The 19,897-nt window shown below is 39.8% G+C and overlaps 1 protein-coding gene across 4 annotated transcripts in view; it reads left to right on the top strand.

The window, feature by feature from the left end:
- Positions 1–19,897, top strand: part of LOC133801092 (GDSL esterase/lipase CPRD49-like) — a 30,608-nt gene that overhangs the window by 6,099 nt on the left and 4,612 nt on the right. Inside the window, exons 1-3 of one of the 4 annotated variants that reach the window (XM_062239238.1) lie at positions 8,672–10,065; positions 13,726–13,828; positions 19,534–19,611. The exons of 1 other annotated variant lie outside the window; for it this stretch is intronic. In XM_062239238.1, the coding sequence (XP_062095222.1) occupies positions 13,817–13,828; positions 19,534–19,611 (90 nt within the window). In that variant the 5' untranslated portion in view covers positions 8,672–10,065; positions 13,726–13,816. Of the gene's footprint in view, positions 1–8,671; positions 10,066–13,725; positions 13,829–19,533; positions 19,612–19,897 lie in introns of those variants that run through there. 2 more of the 4 variants (XM_062239237.1, XM_062239235.1) reach the window with 2 other exon arrangements.

Here is a 19,897-nt window from a genome sequence, read left to right as displayed (position 1 = left end):
CATAACCCGGATGCTGACTTCTCTTTTATGCCACCGGACCTCTGGGCTCTTTTGCTGCCGAAGCTCCAAGCCCGCCTAAACAAAGAGGTACTGCCCTCGGAGACTGGGGAAGCCTCTGGCACAGCAGAGCAGGGCGAGATTGCGACCTCCAAAAAACCAGCTGATGGGGCTTAGGGCACTTCTCCTTATGCATTTTTAATTATTTTTATTTTGTCTTTGTAACCTTTTCATGAGGTGTTTTCACCTCGAGACGATTTACTTGGCCATTTTAACTTATATATATATATTTATTTTTATTTTTTTTATATAAGCTTAGTTCATGCTAACCGTTATTTATATCCCGAGCTCTTTAAGAAAGAGCCACGACCAATAAACTTAAGTTAACTTCCAAGTTTTATGACCCGGTTAAAACCAGGAACTTATTTTGAAAACTTAGTTCGTGTTAACTTTTATCCATATCCCGAGCTCTTTAAGAAGAACCACGATCAATAAATTTAAGTTAACTTCTAAGTTTTATGACCCGGTTAAAACTAGGAACTTATTTTGAAAACTTAGTTCGTGTTAACTTTTATCCATATCCCGAGCTCTTTAAGAAGAACCATGATCAATAAATTTAAGTTAACTTCTAAGTTTTATGACTCGGTTAAAACCAGGATAGGACTTAGTTCGCGTTAACCCTTATCCATAGATAAGAGTCAACATCTAAGTCGTTAAGGAGACCTGGTTATATCCAGGTACCATGTGCCCCCCAAGTAACTGGGAAAGGGTCTTTCGTGGTTACTTTAAAATCACACTTGCAAATAAAAAGAAACATTTGATTCTTATTTATACATAGAAAGTGGCCTTCCAGGCCTTACAAGTGGATCACTGATAGTATTTCTTTAAGTGGATGGCATTCCAAGTCCGCGGGATCGCCCCTCCATCAAGTCGAGCTAACTTATAAGTTCCCTCCTTGATGACTTCGATGACCTGGTATGGTCCTTCCCAGTTTGGTCCCAAAACCCCATCTTTGGGATCTTTTCCGGCCAGGAAAACTCTCCTTAGGACCAAATCGCCAACGCTAAAGGCACGTTTTTTTACCTTAGTGTTGAAGTAGCGAGTGATCTTCTGCTGATAATGGGCGAGTTGGAGTTGTGAATCCTCCCGCCTTTCATCAACTAGGTCTAGGGAATGGCATAGGAGTTCGTGGTTCCGATCTTGGTCGTAGGACTGGACTCTATGCGACAGAACTTTAACCTCCACGGGGAGGACTGTTTCACTCCCAAAGGTTAGGGAGAAAGGAGTGCGACCCGTGGGAGTTCGATGCGAGGTCCGGTATGCCCACAGGACCTGGGGGAGCTGGTCTGGTCAGACCCCCTTTGCCTCATCTAGCCTCTTCTTGAGGCTTGCCTTTAGAGTTTTGTTCACAGCCTCAACCTGGCCGTTCGCCTGGGGATAGGCCACGGACGAGAAGCTTTTCACAATTTCGTGCCTTTCACAAAATTCGGTGAGCAGATCGCTGTCAAATTGGGTGCCGTTGCCGGAGACGATCTTCTTAGGAAGGCCAAATCGACAGATGATGCTTTTCACCACAAAGTCGAGTACTTTCTTCGATGTTATTGTCGCCAATGGCTCTGCTTCGGCCCACTTGGTGAAGTAGTCAATGGCTACCACGGTGTAACGGACCCCGCCCTTTCCGGTGGGCAGGGCGCCCACCAGATCTATTCCCCAAACGGCAAATGGCCAAGGAGCCGAGATCATTTTTAGCTCGACCGGAGGAGCTCGGGCAACCACAGCGAATCGCTGACACTTGTCGCACCTTTTCACATACGAGATTGAGTCTTTGGACAGAGTCGGCCAATAATAACCTTGCCTGAGAACCTTTAAGGCCAGGCTTTGCCCCCCAGTGTGGTCTCCGCAGAATCCTTCGTGAACTTCTTGCAGGATGGCCTTCGCTTCACTTGGAAGAACTCACCAGAGGAGAGGTAGGGAGTGCCCACGTCGATACAACACTCCTTCGACTAGCGTATATCTAGGAGCTTGATAAAGGATTCACCGTGCGTCATTACGTTCTTCGGGCAACCTGCCCTCGACGAGATACTCAAGAATGGGAGTCATCCAGGTCGGCCTAATATCAATCATCTCGATCTCTGCCCGATCTCCTTCTATACTTGGTTTTTCCAAGAATTCTATTGGCACCAACCCCAGGGTTTCTGTCTCTCCCGAGGTGGCGAGTTTGGCGAGAGCATCTGCGTTGGCGTTCTGCTCCCGAGGTATCTGTTCGACCGACCCTCGCCCAAATGCGGACAGCTCGGCTTTTACTTTTTCCAAATAGGCAGCCATCTTGGGTCCCCGCGCCTGATACTCTCCCAGAACCTGGTTCACCACGAGCTGGGAGTCACTGAAGCACTGGACGGAGCTCACCTTTAGCTCACTAGCTACCCTCAGCCCAGCCAACAAAGCCTCGTACTCTGTCTCGTTGTTAGACACCTTGAACCCGAACCTCAGCGCCGAGTGGAATCTATGTCCCTCGGGGGATATCAGGATGATTCTGGCCCCGGAGCCGTTCTCGTTAGATGAACCATCAACGAAGATCTTCCACGATGAATGTGGGGAAGCGACCTAAGGCAAGCCTTCTGATGGATTCTCCTGGAATCCCGTGCACTCCGCCACGAAGTCGGCCAAGGCCTGACTTTTTATGACAGTTCGTGGAGTATAGAAAATCTTGAACTGACTGAGCTCGACCGCCCACTTTAACAAACGTCCCAATGCTTCAGGCTTTTGCAAAACCTGTCTTAGAGGCTGATCGGTCATGACGTGTACCGAGTGGGACTGGAAATATGGTCTGAGCTTTCGCGAGGCTGTGATTAGGCAAAACATCAATTTTTCCATCAGTGGGTACCGTGACTCTGCTCTGAGGAGTCTCTTGCTGATGTAGTAGACTGGCTTTTGAACTTGGTCCTCTTCTCATACTATCACGGCGCTTGCTGCATCCTCAGTGACGGCCATGTAGAGGAAAAGAGGTTCTCCTGCCCTAGGCTTGGACAGCACGAGCGGTTCAGCCAGATGCGCCTTCAAGTCGAGGAATGCGCTTTCGCATTCTACTGTCCACTCAAACTTCTTGTTTCCCCGGAGCAGGTTGTAGAAGGGCAAACACTTGTCGGTTGATTTGGAAATGAACTGGTTGAGTGCTGACACTCTTCCTGTGAGGCCTTGGACGTCTTTCCGCGACCTGGGGGAAGGAAGCTCGAGCAGTGACTAGATTTTGTCGGGGTTTGCCTCGATTCCTCGGGTATTGACTATGAACCCCAGGAATTTACCTAATGCGACACCGAACGTGCATTTCTGAGGATTGAGCCTCATGCCGTATTCCCGTAGTATTTTAAAACATTCTTCCAGGTCGGAAACATGGTTGTCGGCAGTCTTTGATTTTACAAGCATGTCATCAACATACACCTCCATGTTCTTTCCGATCTAGTTCGCGAACATTCTGTTTACTAGCCTCTGATAGGTAGCTCCGGCATTCTTCAGACCAAATGGCATGACCTTATAGCAATAGACATTTGTTGGGGTCATGAAGCTGGTATGCTCCTGGTCCACCAGGTTCATCGCGATCTGATTATAGCCTGAGTATGCGTCCATGAAGGACATGAGCTCGTGTCCCGCCGTGGCATCCACCAGCTGATCGATCCTTGGCAATGGAAAGCAATCCTTGGGGTAGGCTTTATTCAGGTCGGAGAAGTCAATACAGGTCCGCCACTTCCCGTTGGGCTTTGGAACCAGCACGGGATTAGTGACCCAAATTGGAAATTTGGCTTCGCGGATAAAGCCACACTTTTTGAGCCGGGCCACTTCTTCTTCAAGGGCTTCGGCTCGGGTCGTTCCTAAACGCCTCTGCTTTTGGGATTTGGCAGGAACACTTTTATCCAGGGGGAGTGTGTGCATAATGACACTCGGGCTGATCCCTATCATGTCCTTGTGCGACCATGCGAACACATCCAGGTTTTTCTGTAGAAAAGTAGTCAGCTCCGCCTTTCTTTGGTCACAGAGGTTCTTCCCAAGCTTAACCGTCTGTGATGGGTTTTGTTTATCAATGTTCACCTCCTCGAGCTCTTCAATAGCCTGGAGCTCGGGTCTTTCCTCGCCTACATGGGGGTCAATGTCTTCACTTAAGGTGAGCTTTTCCTCTTCGGAAATCTGAGGTTTTACAATCTCAGGAGCCGCCAAGGGTCCCTGAGATTCCTCCTCGCCCTGAATGGCCATTGCCAGCTGCCCGAGTTTAGACTTTCCCTTCATGGAAATGCTGTAGCATTCCCTGGCAGCAAGCTGATCGCCCTTGATGGTACAGATTCCTGTTGAAGTAGGGAACTTCATGGCGAGGTGTCGAACGGAAGTGATGGCCTCGAAAGCTATGAGCGCAGGTCGGCCCAAAATGGCGTTGTAGGCAGCGGAGCAGTCAATGACCACGAACTCAAGTAGCTTGGAGACTGTCCGAGACTCTTCTCCTAGGGTGATCACCAGCTCGATCGTCCCTATCGCTGCTGATCCTTCTCCCGAAAAGCCATATAGCATCATCGAGGTTGCCTTTAGCTCGGCGACAGTCAGACCCATCTTTTCTAAGGTGGATCGGAATAGGAGGTTCACCGAGCTCCCATTGTCCACCAACACTCTCCTTACTTTCCGGTTGGCGAGCTGGACTGCTACGACCAAGGGATCGGTTGTTTCTCTAACCGTTGCTGTTTTGACTGAGGGAATTGGACATGGCTTGCGTCTTCCTCCGTGAAAGTTATCGGTTGTTTCTCTAACCGTTGTTGTTTTGACTGACGTTGCTCCGGGATGAACTCCGCTCCGTTGTGGGCCTTTAACTTATTCACATATCTCTTCTGGGCGCCTCTACTCGTGCCAGCCATATGCGGTCCTCCAGAGATGGTGGATATCTCTCCCTCGATCACGGGAGGAGGGACGTCCTGATCTACCTGAGGCCCGGGCTGATTGGCTGGGACTTCTGGAGTTGGTCGACCCGCTGGGACCTCGTTTCGTGAATATTGCGCCAAGGGGCCTGCTCGGATGAGAGTCTCGATTTCATCTTTTAGATGCCTGCAATCGTCGGTATTGTGGCCGACGTCGTTATGGAAACGGCTGAATTTTGAAGTATCTCTCTTTCCCTTGTGGTGTTTCAATGGCTCTGGCCTCTTCCAAGGGACCCGAGCAGCGTTGGCCAGGAAAATATTTTCCCTGGATTGGGTGAGCTCGGTATATGTTGTGAACACGGGCTTGAATTTATTCACAGACTTATTCTTCTTTTGACCGTGCTGGCTGTTTTCACCGTTTCCCTTTCTTTTGCCACCGCCGGGCTGGTTGTTCTGCGCGACGTCGGGAATCGCCACTACGATCTCTGTCCCCGCTCCAGCGGGCTTCTCGAGAACCTGGCCGGTCCCCGCAGCTGAAGCTTCAGCTTCTTCTAAGTTTATCCACTCTTGGGCTCTGTTAAGGAATTCGTTAACCGAGTTGACTCCCTTCCTCTGAATATCTTTCCACAGGTCTCCTCCGACCAGGATTCCGGTTCTCATGGCCATGAGCTTAGAGCTATCGTCAGCGTCTCGGGCTCGAACAGCGACATTCGCGAATCTGCTCAAGTAGGCTTTTAGCGTTTCACCGGGCTGCTGTCTCACATTAGCTAGGGAGTCGGCCTGGACTCGGGCGGCCTGGGAGGCGCGGAATGCCCTTTTGAAGTCAGCTGAAAAAGTCTTCCAGGAGCTGATTGACTGTCTTTTACTTTGCTTAAACCACTGCATGGCAGGTCCGATCAGTGTGGAAGGGAAGATCAAGCAACGCAGCTCTGGGCCAATGTTATGAGCCATCATTTGGGTGTTGAACATCCCCAAATGAGCCGACAGGTCCCCGTCCCTGTTGAACTTTGACAAATGGGGCATACGGAAACCAGATGGGTAGGCCATTGCTGCTATATTGGGGGCGAAGAGTTCCATTTCGTCGCCCGAATCATACTCGTCTTTTTCTTTTTCTGTTAGGAGCTTTCTCATCAGCTCCTCCATCTGAGTCAGGCACTCGAGGGTTTTGTCCTGAGATCCTGGGTTATTCCGGGGCTGTTCCACAGCTCCGGACCCATTGTACATATTAGGTGGGTTGTTGCCCCTCCTATCTTGAGATAGGTTATTTGGGAAATTCCTTCCGTTACGTACTTCGGATCGGTCTCCCGCCGAGCGGGCCTGCCTACCATCCCCGGTTCTATCGTCTCTGTGAGAGTTGAGGCGATCTCGGAGGTCGCCTCCCTGTGTAGTCTGGTGACTTTGTGCCGAACTCAGTCGCTGACGCAGGTCTCCTCCCGAGAGATCACTCCGGCGACTACCGGTCCAGTGGCTCTTGCTGGATAGGCTTGGAGTGTGTCTTTGGCGATTACGATCTGATCCTTCCCCTGGCACCCTGCTGCGCCAGGAAGGCCCAGCCGACAGCGGGTCTCTCCTACTACTCCCGTAGACCGGGATGTCCCGAACGGGCTGAGGAGATGGGTATCTGATTGGAGAAGGAGGATGCCTGACTGGGGAGGCGATCCTAGTTCCGTCTGGACGGATCAAATTGGCGGGGGTCTTTGGCCCTGCCAGCTTGCTGGTCCTGCGCTGGACGAGCTGGACGAGGCGCAGTACGGTCTTCTGGGACGGACTGGCGCTGCTGGCCCGCCCCGGATCTCCTTCGGGAGTTTCCTTGAGCTCTCCTAGGTGCCCTCGAGGAAGGTTGAGAGCTAGGGGTTGACGTCTTAACCGAACGGCTGTATTGTTGTTGTCCGACCCCAGGCATTTCCCTAAAGTTTGCCTCTTGATGGTGTGATGAAGGGATAGAGTTGGCTGCAGGAAGTATATCCGAACGGCTATGTCTGGACCGATTACCCCGGCAAGACTTAGGAGCCTCACTTTGCCTCTCTCCAACGTTAACGTTGGTTGTGAGAAGGGGTAGTCGGGCCAGAATATCCTGGATTTGCCGACTGGCTGTTGCTAACTGGCTTCTCAGTTGAGCATTTTCCATCTCCACCGCAGTATAATAACACGGGTTCAGATTAGGTGGCTGGGGTGCTGAGCTACCAGTGTCGTCCTGGCCCACCGGCTGCTTTCCTGACCTCTGCTGGACTTCAGGAATTTTCTCATCAGGGATGGCAACATGGTGGGCCTCCTGCCCATCATGCTGTTCTGTTTCGTTTCCATGCCTGGATCGAGTGGTCACCATAGTTGGATGTTTGTGGCAGCACTAGTTGAACTTGCTCTCAATGAAAGCACCAAACTGTTGACGCGGTTATTCGCCAACAGGTAATTAAGAGAAGGAGAGAAAGGGACTAGTACTGAAAGTAGAACCGTCACAGATATGAAATCTTAGAGAATGAACTAGGTGACTCAAGACACGTTTTTTAAGTGGTTCAAAGGTTAAAATCCTTCTACTCCACTAGTCAATATTATTGATATATTCTGGGTATTTGGTTTACAAAGTATATGGCTCTTCAGAGACTATTTTTTCCAACCCCTATCAACTCCCAAGGTCCCCATATTTATAGGAGAAGGCACCTGGAAGTTGGTAGGGAGGTCATCACGTGACCTTACCATTTGTCATATCAACTCTGTAACATTTATGATTAATTCCTAAACCTGACACATAAGTGTGGTCTAATCAGTATGTAAGGAGATAATGGGCCGCACGGCCCAACCCAGTCGTGGGTGTCTGAATGCGCACGTTCCTGCTGCGTGTCCGGGAAGTCAGGGAGATATCGGACACGTGATGTCAGATATAGGCACGTTTATCTTGCGTGTGTTGACTTTACAAAGGGTCAGAGATCCACGAGCAGCAGCTCGCACCACGAGCTGCTTCCCTGACCCAACCTTCGGCCTTAAGGACTCCTTCCCCCAGTGTTGGGCAGCCTTGGCGAGTTCTTGAGGATACCTCGAGCTAAGTGGGTCCGACCTGGGGAAGTTTACGGACTAACATTGATTAGTCCGAGGCTCGACCTGCTAATCAGCCTGTGGGAAAACCAGGGCGTACAATCAATATGAGATATATATAATATATATATATATAGTACTCCTGAAAAGACAAAAAAGCGTCAAACTATTTGAGCTCAATTATATCCTACTAATAGAGTTTCCACTTAAATGACGATAAACCAAATAAATCATAATAAGATGGATAAATTAAGAAATAAATGACCACCCTTTAGTTGATAAATTTATTGTTAATTAAAAATAATATTAATATTGATAAAATATTATAATTTTAAAAAATATTAAGAGTTAAATATTCACTTATAAGCCTTATAAATGGTTTTTAATAGAAAAAGAGGGGTTACCAAAACTAAATGTGTGCCAATTGATGTCTATGTTATAAGTTTTTTTTTCAGCAACGATAACTTTATTGAAAATAATTAATAATGTATGTTTATGTTATATGTTAGTATAATAAAATAAGTGTTTAAAAAACATTATAATTGAAAAAAAAAACGTATGAAGGTATTAATTAATAATAATTACAAGAACCTCTCATTTTTAGACTACATAAAACAAACTCTAAATTATAATAATTAAAATAGTTAAAAATAATTTTTTTTATCTATTATCACTATTTTTATATTTACTTGTTTTTTACCCTCTACATGTTAAACAATCTAACTAAAAATAATAATTTCATAAAGTAAAAACTTTAATTAGAACGTGTCACAAGTTAATAGTTAATTGTACTTTTTTTAAACTATTTTACTATTATTGTTGGAAGTTTTGGTAACAACACATATTGCGAGTGCACTAGTATAAGATTGCAAGGGTGGAAATTAGACTTAGTACCTATTTTAAATGATGAACTTTAATTTTTATTCATTATTTTTAACTCTTATTTTAATACCCAAATTTTCAATTAATGTACCCATTATACCCCTTCAATTACATACTTTTTTTTCTCCTTAAACACCCTACAATTAGAATGCATTTCCAATTTAATTATAATATGACACATATAATACACATTACAACAACACTTAGAACCATGTGTTCAAATAAGGGTAATTTTGGAAGTCTCATGATAATAATGGGTAAAATTCAACTAAATATATTTAGTGTCTAATTTTAGTTAACTACTTTTAAAAATGGGTAGTTATCAAATTTTCCCATTGCAAGGTCTTATATAGGGAATTGATAACTTGTGAGAGTATTTTTTTTGCTAAAGTTAGGTTCCCCTATTTATAGGGAATTGATAAGGTTGTTACAATTTTTTGTCCATTAGTTGAACAATTACTAGGAACGATATAGAAAATACATCTTCTTGAAATGAGTAGATCGCATCGATCTTCTTGTAAGATAGTGCCCCGGCCCCCGGTTATGTGAGAACACTTATTCGAGAATGGAAAACTCATTCTTTCTCTTCTTGCTACATAACAATTGCCCTGAGTTTTTCAAAGTTGCTCAAGCACCCAGCACGAACTACTTGAGCAAGAAGGACCATAAAAATCTACAATTATTGCATTAATTGATTCTCAATCATCCTTTCACTCTAACGAGATCATTGTTCGTCTTCTTATTGTAAATTTTCCTGCCTAAATGTTGATGCAGGGTCAGTCCTGAATAAGATTGGGTCTTAGGAAATATTAAAGATTAAGGGTCCTTTTGTATAAAGTTTCTAAACGTTTATGGTATTTTTCAAAAGTATTTTGAAAAAATGGGCCATTGGACTAAGGGAGTCCGCCTTAGCTCATGGTTGGCCCTGTGTTGACCCATTGGATTGGATAAAGAAACTAGTAGTCTTTCCATTCCATATGTCTAGTGATCAATGGGCCGCCTTCGAGTATAAGTAAACATTTTGAAAGAAAAAAAAATCTATTCATTTCATTTCTCCCAAAATACTAATGCACTTTCCAATTTTTATTTTCTAAAATCCCAAATAATCCCCTATGCTTTTTACTCCAATCTCCTTTAAAATTAAGCTCCCGAACCTAGAGTAGAGAATCAATCTCTCTGTGCAGAATCAAAAGCATTCAGAAGCTTGGAACCACTTTTTTGGTACTGTCAAACGCCGCAACCTTTTTTTTTTCTACATTTTAAGGTATGTATTTTTCTTTGTTCTTAGTGCCATTTCTTGCATTTTCGCTACTCTTTGTTGCATGCTTGAAGATGTGTGATAGAAAATTAGAAAGTTTAGGTAATTTTGTGCATTTTTTTTTTTATATATTGTTTATATGTGTTGTATACTCACGTGATTATGTTAGAACTCCTTGAATGCTCCCACCTTTATAGTATCAACTCTTTGAATGTTCGCACTCTAACACTAGAATAATTTGAACGCTCATATGTTTCCTTTATTTCCACAACTTAAAGAATGACCTCAGGCTTCACACGAGTCCTAAAACTTAAATTTAAATTTTTGCAACACTTAACACCTTGTAAGCACACACTAAACTTTGCTCATTGATTCCGATGTCGAGTAAAGATAATCAAAGCATTGCTCCAGAGGAAGAGGCCTTTGACAATGGCCCTTCTCAAATCAGGGAGGAATAAGTTAGGAACTTTTACACCTCGAGCAGATTTGGTGACTATATACTTGGGGACGAGTAGCTAGATTGAATCATCAAGGAGCCTGCTAGATAATTGCAAGAAACTGAGAAGTTCAAAGCAAATGGCAAGGCCGCTTCTCAAGGAAATTAATCTTAGCACATAGATAGAATGAGGGATCAAATTGAAGAAAAGGTTTCTCTTTTAGACGATAATGACTTTTGTAACGCCCTGATTACTCCAAGACCGTTATTGTAGACTTTAAACAGTGCTTAACTCGTTAAACGAGTTGTTTGATTATAAATGTGCATATAGGTGTTATTAATAGGCTAAGGTGAAAAATATTGATCAAAATTAATGGATATATTTTATTTAAAATATAAAATTGTACCTGGGCCCATAAAAGTGTTTACAAAGTTATTTACAATCTAAAATGGTCATTACAGTGTAAAAATTTCAACCCGTCGACCTAAGCGGCAAAAATAGGGTTAACCCCTAGTTCCTCTGAGGACCACCTTGGTCGTGATGGTCAAGCGGTCGTATATGTACACATCGCCACCTAAGCTCTTCACTCAATGCTGGGTGAGCTTTTCTTTCCATTTACCTGCACTACATAGCACCTGTGAGCTAAGGCTCAAAAAGATAACTTATTACAGCATGTATGTAATATCAATTAATGATTATGGTAATCATTCTGGAGCTTGCAGACCAATCTGATAAGTGAATATCAATAATGATTCTGGTAATCATGCTGGGGCTTGCAACCCAATCAGATAAGTGACTATTGAGTCACACACTGTGCAGGTGACTATAAGTCAACCTCTAAGGATCTCTAATAAGTCCATCTCTAGGGTTTTGCTCCTTAAATAGATGGCTAATAAGTCAATTTCTGGGGATCCGCTCCCTAAGCCATGTGACATATCAGTCACCTTAGCCTTTTGGCTCTGGCTCTAAGTAACTAGCCTTTAGACTAGACAAGCGCTTTTATTTTCATCGAACTTAAGGTTGGTCAAGCATTTCATGCTTATGTTGATAATGCTTATGTCGATTAGATCTAATCTTTTTGGTTTGCGTTAAACACGCTAATACCGTTCTTGACTCATAAGCCAATACCATACGACCAATGCTCAATATTACTACCAAACTTGACTAATAAGTCACAATTTCACAATTAATACTGACACCATTTCCATTTCCTGACTCATAGGTCAATGCCATACACAGATAAGCAAAGCTACTATACTATGCAATCAATGTCAATATGTAGAGCACTAAACATGCTTCATCAATAACCATGCATGTCACATACTGGGTGCAATTTTCTTACCTCTATTTTGAGCGTGAAATAATAAAGGAACGACCCTTTGAGAACGATCAATCCTTTGGTCCCTTAGTGGTCGCCTAGTCATAACCAAATATGGAATTCTATCAATAAAATAAATCAAAAAAGGTTCATGGTCTAAACCTCACTCCCGGGACCTCGAATCCTACTAACACGGTTAGTAGATTCGATCCCGAGCCTTAAGAATTGAAACCCCGAGCCTAAAACCCTTGAAAACTCCTCCCTGGCACAAAAGGAAGGGGTGGGCTGCAACTTAGCCTAGTGAGTCGTTGTGCGCCCCCAAGTCAAAGAGCACTCTGCCTGGTTACCAGGGGCGGGTCGCAACTTGACCCCACGAACACAACACCCCTGCCATTTTCTCTATTAAAACCAGCCAAAAACCTTCACCAAACAACCCAGAAATCACCCCCAAGCATTACCACATCCTACCCATCATTCAACCAATAAAATCCAAGCTTTAAACCATTTAAGACCACCTCAAATAACCATTTCTATAATAAAAAAATTCTAGCTCAAAAACTAACTTCAAAACAGAGCAAAACTAGAAAAATAAAGCTTAGAATTCTTACCCCTGACCTGAATTGAACCCCTTCCAAAGCTGAACTGATATCCTAAGCTCACAAGCCTTGATTCCCTCAATCTTAGCTTAAAAATTTCCAACCTAGAAGAAGAAGAAGAGATGATCGTGGGAGAAGAGAAGAGTCTCTATTTTGCTTCAGCTTTTACCATTCTATAGCCATCTATTTAGTTTAAATATATCCTAAGGTCAAATGACCAAAATACCCCTAAGCCAAACTTATTTGCTTAACAGCCACCAAGGGCAAAAGTGTCATTTCTCCTCTAATACCGTTAATCATAATTAACGTCCTTCAATTCTCGTTATTTCCAATATTCTCCAATAATTAATAAATCAAATCCCATTACCCTTTAATTCTCGATAATGTACTAATCATCAAATTACCTCGAGACTCACGCCGAGCCCGGAAATTAATCCCGTTATGACCAAACCGCTAATTTACATTCTAAGATCGTCTCATGCCGAATAGCTTGAAAAAATCCACATTATAATGTGGTCTTATCCATAAGTCATAAACATGCATGACAATATACAAATATGCCCTCAACGGGCCAAATTACCAAAATACCCTTACAATGAAAAGTGGACCTGCATGCGTGCATTTATTATCATATAACAATATAACTCCCATAATCATGCATATAATCATTTAATTGCATAATAAATCAATTATGGCCCTCCTGGCCTCCTAATCCAAGCTTTAAACCACATTAGGGCTTTTGGGACATTACAACTTTGCTTCTATGAATCCCCATGCGTTGAGACCTTGTTTCGACTATAAAACATGGCGAGATTAACACACTTGCCAATAACTTCACCAACCAGCAAGCTCATTTGCTCAGCCAAAAGCCTTTACCTTCTCCAACACCTTAATGCAATGCATTGTGGAATCACGATCCCTTTTTTTCACCTTTGTATTTCGAGCATCTTCCAATACTACAATGTCTCACTCTTTTAACTAACTCTTGACTCTTATCGTGATATGCTCAGGCTCTTACAAATTAAGCAATTACCTTGACCCAACAAACGAGGAATTTGTGCACTTTTATATTTTAAAATGTAAACATTGATGATCATGAATTTTACTACAAGAGCAAATGGAACAACCTTGGCCTTAGTGCCATTAGAAGGAAAAACAATATGGACGAGTGGAAGAAAAAATTCTTCTATGTCTTGAATTGCTAGGGAATTTAAGATAGCAAGTATGGTCGATGTTGTGTGTTCATCTTTACTTTTCATTTTCAACCCCTTGCAATTATTCTCTTCTTTGCTAATTATTTGGTTTTCTTTTGCAGAAACTCTAGCTCGCTTTAGTCTTACCAAGAATGCTTCCACGAGAGCCATGAGCTTTTTAACCATCCACCATAAAACTAAGGAAAAACACCAATGCCTCCAAAGGTAAACTACTTGCTCAAGATTGTCGCTTTATATTCTATCATGACCTTTAAAATTCCAATGAGCTCATTTTCTCTATTTGCAGACATGACCCTCCCCTTTAGAAACAAGGCTCTCAAGAATGGATGAAAGAAACTTACCACGTCATAGAAGCCTATCACTGGCCCCAACAAAGACTTCATCTAAAACTCCAACTATCTAACCTTCTAGCTCCAACCCCAATTCTAAAAAGAGGAAGTTTCCCCTGGCTAAGATTACTGAAGTGAGACTTGTGAATCTTTTTGAAATTCTAAGGTGAGTTTAGCAAGCTACTCATAAACAAAAAAAAAATGGTAGCATGAGCTTGGTTTATCCACCAACTAGCATTCAAGTTCCTACCAACCTAATGAACATGTTTCTTAGTGACGATGATTAGGACAGGATCGAAGTTCTCTCCCCATTTGATAGTTGGTCGTAGTGCTTAAAATTGCCAACTCCTGCCTTTGTTTGTTATGCCCACTAATTCTTTTCAACTTAAAATCAAAATTCTACTACTATCGAGGAAGCCCCTTTCATAAAACAAATCAATTGAAAAGCAAAGCTCGTTGCTGCCTAAAAGAATGACAAGACAATGGAAAAGGCGACTCAAATTTGGAAGCTGTCAGATAAGGTCACTAAACTAAAGGTCATCAACCAAACCCTTGGAAAAAACCTTAAGGTGGCGAAGAAAGAGAATAAGGAAGCAACCATACGACCAAGAGGTTGAGGAATATTTGTACTTGATGTTCCTGAAGTTGATGGACTTTAACCACTCCATTTTCGACGATGATGCAGCTCAAATTGCATAAACACGACATCTAAATTATAGTGAGAAGGAAACTCTTATGCAGACCAACCTGATTGTGATGAATGAAGCGATAAGAATTATGGTCATTGAAAAAACTGTGGTGATGCCTAAGACTGGCGAAACTAAAGTTGTTATAATTGAACCTAATTCGGAGGATCCAACGTTCCAAAGCACCATTATGGTTTCTTATATTGACTTTGTTTGTCTCATCAACCAAGTGAGGTCCCAAGTTCAAACTCTCTTTGCAAGGGACTTCCTTGATCATTAATATCCCTGAGCTTGCCACTTCATCTGACCTAATCATATTGCAAATTTCTTTCATTTCTACGAACTTTAAAGAAAACTACAGCATTTCTGGACTTATATAGGAATAAGCCATTCCTACTGTGATTGACAACTTCATAAAACACTTTGGCATCATGGAGTCTTATGTGAATCTATACTGTGAGGAAATCACCGGCTTCAAATTCTTATCATGGAGACCCATATTGGTAAGAAATGAATATGGGAAGAGGTTGATAGGACTCCAATCATCTACTAAGATATGATGAACATTAATAACTCATATCCTAGCGATTACAACTAGGGCATCATTGTGTGGGTGATGAACCTATTGAGCATGTACTTCGATGAAAGTTATATCCACACTTTCTCTTTTGAATAGCTTAAATGGTTGCTCATTTAAGTGGTTAACGTTGGTGAGTGATCGCGCATTTTCCTCCTTAACATACCAATCATGTGCTTGCTTTTAATCTCTAGCCCACAAAAAATGGTTGATAAATTTTTTCAAACATCACTTGCAGTAGCCTATCTTTTTCTTGCTCTTCTGCAGGTTTGTTGTTCACTTGATTCTTTCACTGCTCCACATATTCTACAAGGAATCCACATCGAATGAGATTCAAAATTTCTTAGTTCAACATGTAACAATCTATTGTGTTATGGCCTATCTCCTTGTGGAATTTGTAGTACTCCTTAGGGCTTTGCTTTGTATGATCTACTCTAAATAGGAGTGGCATTTTAAATACTCATGTCTTTAGTGACTGGGAAGATATGATCTTAGGGAGCATTCAAGTATGTGTAGCTAGAAAACCTCACAAGGATCAAGGGTTTGTAACGTGTTGCTTTGTCATTTGACGTGTTGCAGTTTAGGCTCCATGGCCCTTGTTAATACCTCTACCGAGTTCTTAATCTTTTTGTGGGGCTCTGCCTTCACGTAAAATTCTGCTAAGTTCCTTGGTTTGCAGTTCCTTCCATAAATCTATCCTTGGGTAAACTCCAGAGATGAAGAAGAGCATAATCACATCACTAGACGCCTTACTCACCTTTAATATTTCAGTGTTGAACTTTACAAGTAGGATCTCAAGGTCTTGTTTTTTTCAGACAAATATTTGCTAGATTAGTGATCGGTGTTGGGTAAACCATTGTCACTTGGAATCGCTTTAAAAATGCAGCCACGAACTAGTCCCAAGAAATAATAGAGGCCCGTGAAAACTTTTTGAACTTTTTTTTTTAGTTAAAGTAATTGTGAGGCATTTGTACTTTGTAGGAGTTAAGACTTGGTCCATTTCCATCAAATCGTTGAGATGGATCATCAAGTAAGTTGTTTACTCCATCATAATGGAAATTTGTTGGCATGTGGAATCTTTTGAGCAATTTGTCCTTGCGTATTTCAGTGATAAACAATATGGACACGTCTCCTTTGAAGATTTCATTCTTTTGCTCTTCAACCATTCTAAGAGCTCTTCGAATATCTGTTTAAGTTAATGTTACCATGCCTTCATTCTTGTGCCTCTAAGGTGGCCAAACTTTTTGGTGACCTCCTTCTTCTATCTAGTCGTTCTCTCATTTTTTTTATAGTATTTTTTGACTTGTTTCTCCCTGAATTGACTAAACCCAACCACAAGCACAGGACTGATCGTTCCCGTGATTTTATTTCTCTCTCAAAGTTGTCAGCCACAAGCATGTGAAAGACCATCCATATGAGTAGTTTGTGAGTTCACATTCATAGTAGTATTGGGAGAACGTTGAGCATTGTCACAAGATCCTCCTCGATATTGTTGGTGTTATTACACATTCTATTGGCTTCCTCGAGGAAAACCTTGGCATTCCCCTGGTATGACTACACTTGTGTTAGGTTAGACGGTGCAACACGCTAATTTAGTGGTACCATAAGAAAATTATGTGCCTAAGGTGGATTTTGTGCCATCTCAAAACCTCATTCATCGAGTTCAATGTTATCTACAGAGTCTTGAATTATGTGGCTAGCAATTAAATCTCTAGGGGCGTCAGAGCCACTCCCTAAAACCAAGGAAAAAATTTGAGGGAATTCACTCCTCCATGCACAATCTAATTTCTTCCATTTCCACCATTGCCAATTGTAAAAAAAAATTACTACAAGTTTGAAGGGATTTTTGCTAGAACAACCTTGTTTCTAGTGTCAATTGTTGTTGGGGGATTTTGGTAACAACACAAATATTGTGAGTATTCGAGTATATAAGATTATTATGATGACTCAAATAACTAACAATATTTAAAACAATTTATGCGAGTATTGCGATAAACTTATTTGATCATGCAAACATCAAAATCTTAAGTGTTCAGCCAATAAAGTTTATGTCCATTGAGAGTATTTTTTGTTGTTTGCATTTCTTAGAATTAGGTCACTTAGGTCATAGGAAACATTACAATTTTTAGCATTTGTGAAAGTAAGTAAATATCCATACTTTATCAATTTTAGAGTAAAATAGTCTAACCACCTTCTTAATATTACATATTACCAAATATGTCATTTAGCAAATTACATTGATATTATTACATTCTAAATATTTTAATATTATGATATATGTATATTAGTTTTGTTTAATTAGTTTTTATTTTGAAGTTATTTGATTTTTTTTTCATTTTTTATGGGTTGTTGGTATATCATTTTTCAACTAATGTATATGTTTTTTGTGGGATGGTGTATCAAAGTTGTATGGTTAATATTATATAAAGATTGCATGTTTTTTAAACTATTTTTGACACAATATATGTATTATTGATGCTACAATATATTAAACTTTGTTATTGTTATTTTATATAATTGATTTTTGTTTTTTTTTTTAAATATGGTATATAAGTTTACTAGCATGGTATATTAATTTGATATATCATAATACAAAAAATAGATATATCATGCTATTAAACATATATACCATATGTACGATAGAATTTTATATACCATAAAAAAAAAATCAATATACCATGATAATAAAATTATATACACTATAATTTTTTTTAACAAAATTAAAATTGGTATATTATTACTCAAAAAAATGTATCTATCATGCAAACAAAAATATATATCACCATTAAAATTAATATATTATACTAATAAAATTATATATCATAATTATATATTACAAGATATAAAAAAATAATATATAATACCACAAAAAAAACATATATACTAAGTTGAAAAATAATATACCAATACTTAAACAATGAAAAGAAAAATAAATATTACTCAAACTATATATATATATATATAACATGCTAAAAAAATTATATATCACCATTAAAATGTATATATAATGCTAACAAAATTATATATCACTATTAAATTGTATATACAATGCTAACAAAATTATATACCACCATTATATATATAAAAAAAAGTAAACATCATTTACAAAAACAAAAATAATATACTATACCACAAAAAACATATATACTGAGTTGGAGAATAATATACCAACAACACTTAAAAAATTATTACTAAAAAAATGTATATAACATGCTAACAAAATTATATACCACCATTAAAATGTATATACCATGCTAACAAAATGATATATCATCAGTATATATAACAAGGTAGAACCTAAATATTATCTAAAAAATAATGATATAACATACCACAAAATACATATATTGAGTTGAAAAATAATATACCAACAAAACTTTACAAAATTATTACTCAAAAAATGTATATATTATGCTAACAAAACTATATACTACCATTTAAATGTATATCCCATGATATAAATTATATACTACCATTATGTATAACAAGATAGAAACTAAATATCATAAAAAAAAAAAAATGATGTACCATACCACAAAAAACATATACATTAGTTGGAAAATATACATTGGCCCATAAAAATTATAAAAAAAATCAATATAACTTTAAAATAAAAACTAACTGAACAAAACTATATATATATATATATACTATTATATTAAAGTCATACACTTCTAAATAAATAAATAAATGATAGAAAAGAGAAAATTGGAAAAATAAATATATAATAAAATTAAAATATTTTTTTCCAACTTAAAAATAAATGACACTTATTAATTATCATCCTAAAAAATAAGAGGTCATTTGTTATGGGTATTGCTTTAATGAGATGCAAAATGAGAGACTTAGATGACAAGAGCAATTTAGGTAATTAACAATGTAAAAAGGTCATTTCTCTACAACTTTTAAAATATAAACATTAGCTTCTTGATGTCACTGTTTTTGGCCATTTACTATAATTCCTCTAACAACTATTATGATATATAAAATGCTTATATTTATTACAAAATAACATTAAATTACAACCATTAATAACAATTAAAAAATGATTTTATGTCTAGTCGCGATTTATATGCTACTTGCTTGTTGAAACGAGTTGGTCGCATCTTACTTGATTATACTCCTTTGATAATGGCAAGGTCGTTCTCACTACATGAAGTGAAAATATCTCGTAACAAATAACAAATTTAGCTAATAATTTTTTAAAAAAAAAAAATACATCTTTGTTTCTTAAAGCACATAAAAAAAAATAAAAATAAAAGAGTGTAATTAATAAGATTGGTAATTTACTTAATTTTCCTTGTTTGCTATATATAGGCTGACATCATATTGCGAGGCTACTCTGGCTGGAACTCAAGACGTGCTCTTCTTGTCTTGGATCAAGTTTTTCCTAAGGTATTAGATAAAATGACACGATAATCATTTTTTTTAGTGAAAAAGAGATTTCATTAAGGCAAAGTTTGTCAATCAAACAATAGAGAATCATCAAGGATTAAGGCCAGAGACAAACAAGAAGGATTGGCCACAAAACTTTGCCCACCTCCATAGAGAGGGCTAACTGGGCTAGAGAATGAGCTACACTATTGTTTGAGTGAATACAATGTTTGATTGACACAATATCAAGCTTATTACCCAAACTAATAATGTCCTGAATCAACAAAACAAACTCTGAGACAGAAAC

Source organism: Humulus lupulus, chromosome 9, assembly GCF_963169125.1.
Source record: "Humulus lupulus chromosome 9, drHumLupu1.1, whole genome shotgun sequence".
NCBI classification, from domain to species: domain Eukaryota; kingdom Viridiplantae; phylum Streptophyta; class Magnoliopsida; order Rosales; family Cannabaceae; genus Humulus; species Humulus lupulus.
The sequence above is the reverse complement of the archived record's forward strand: the minus strand, read 5'-3'. Positions and strand labels throughout refer to the sequence as shown.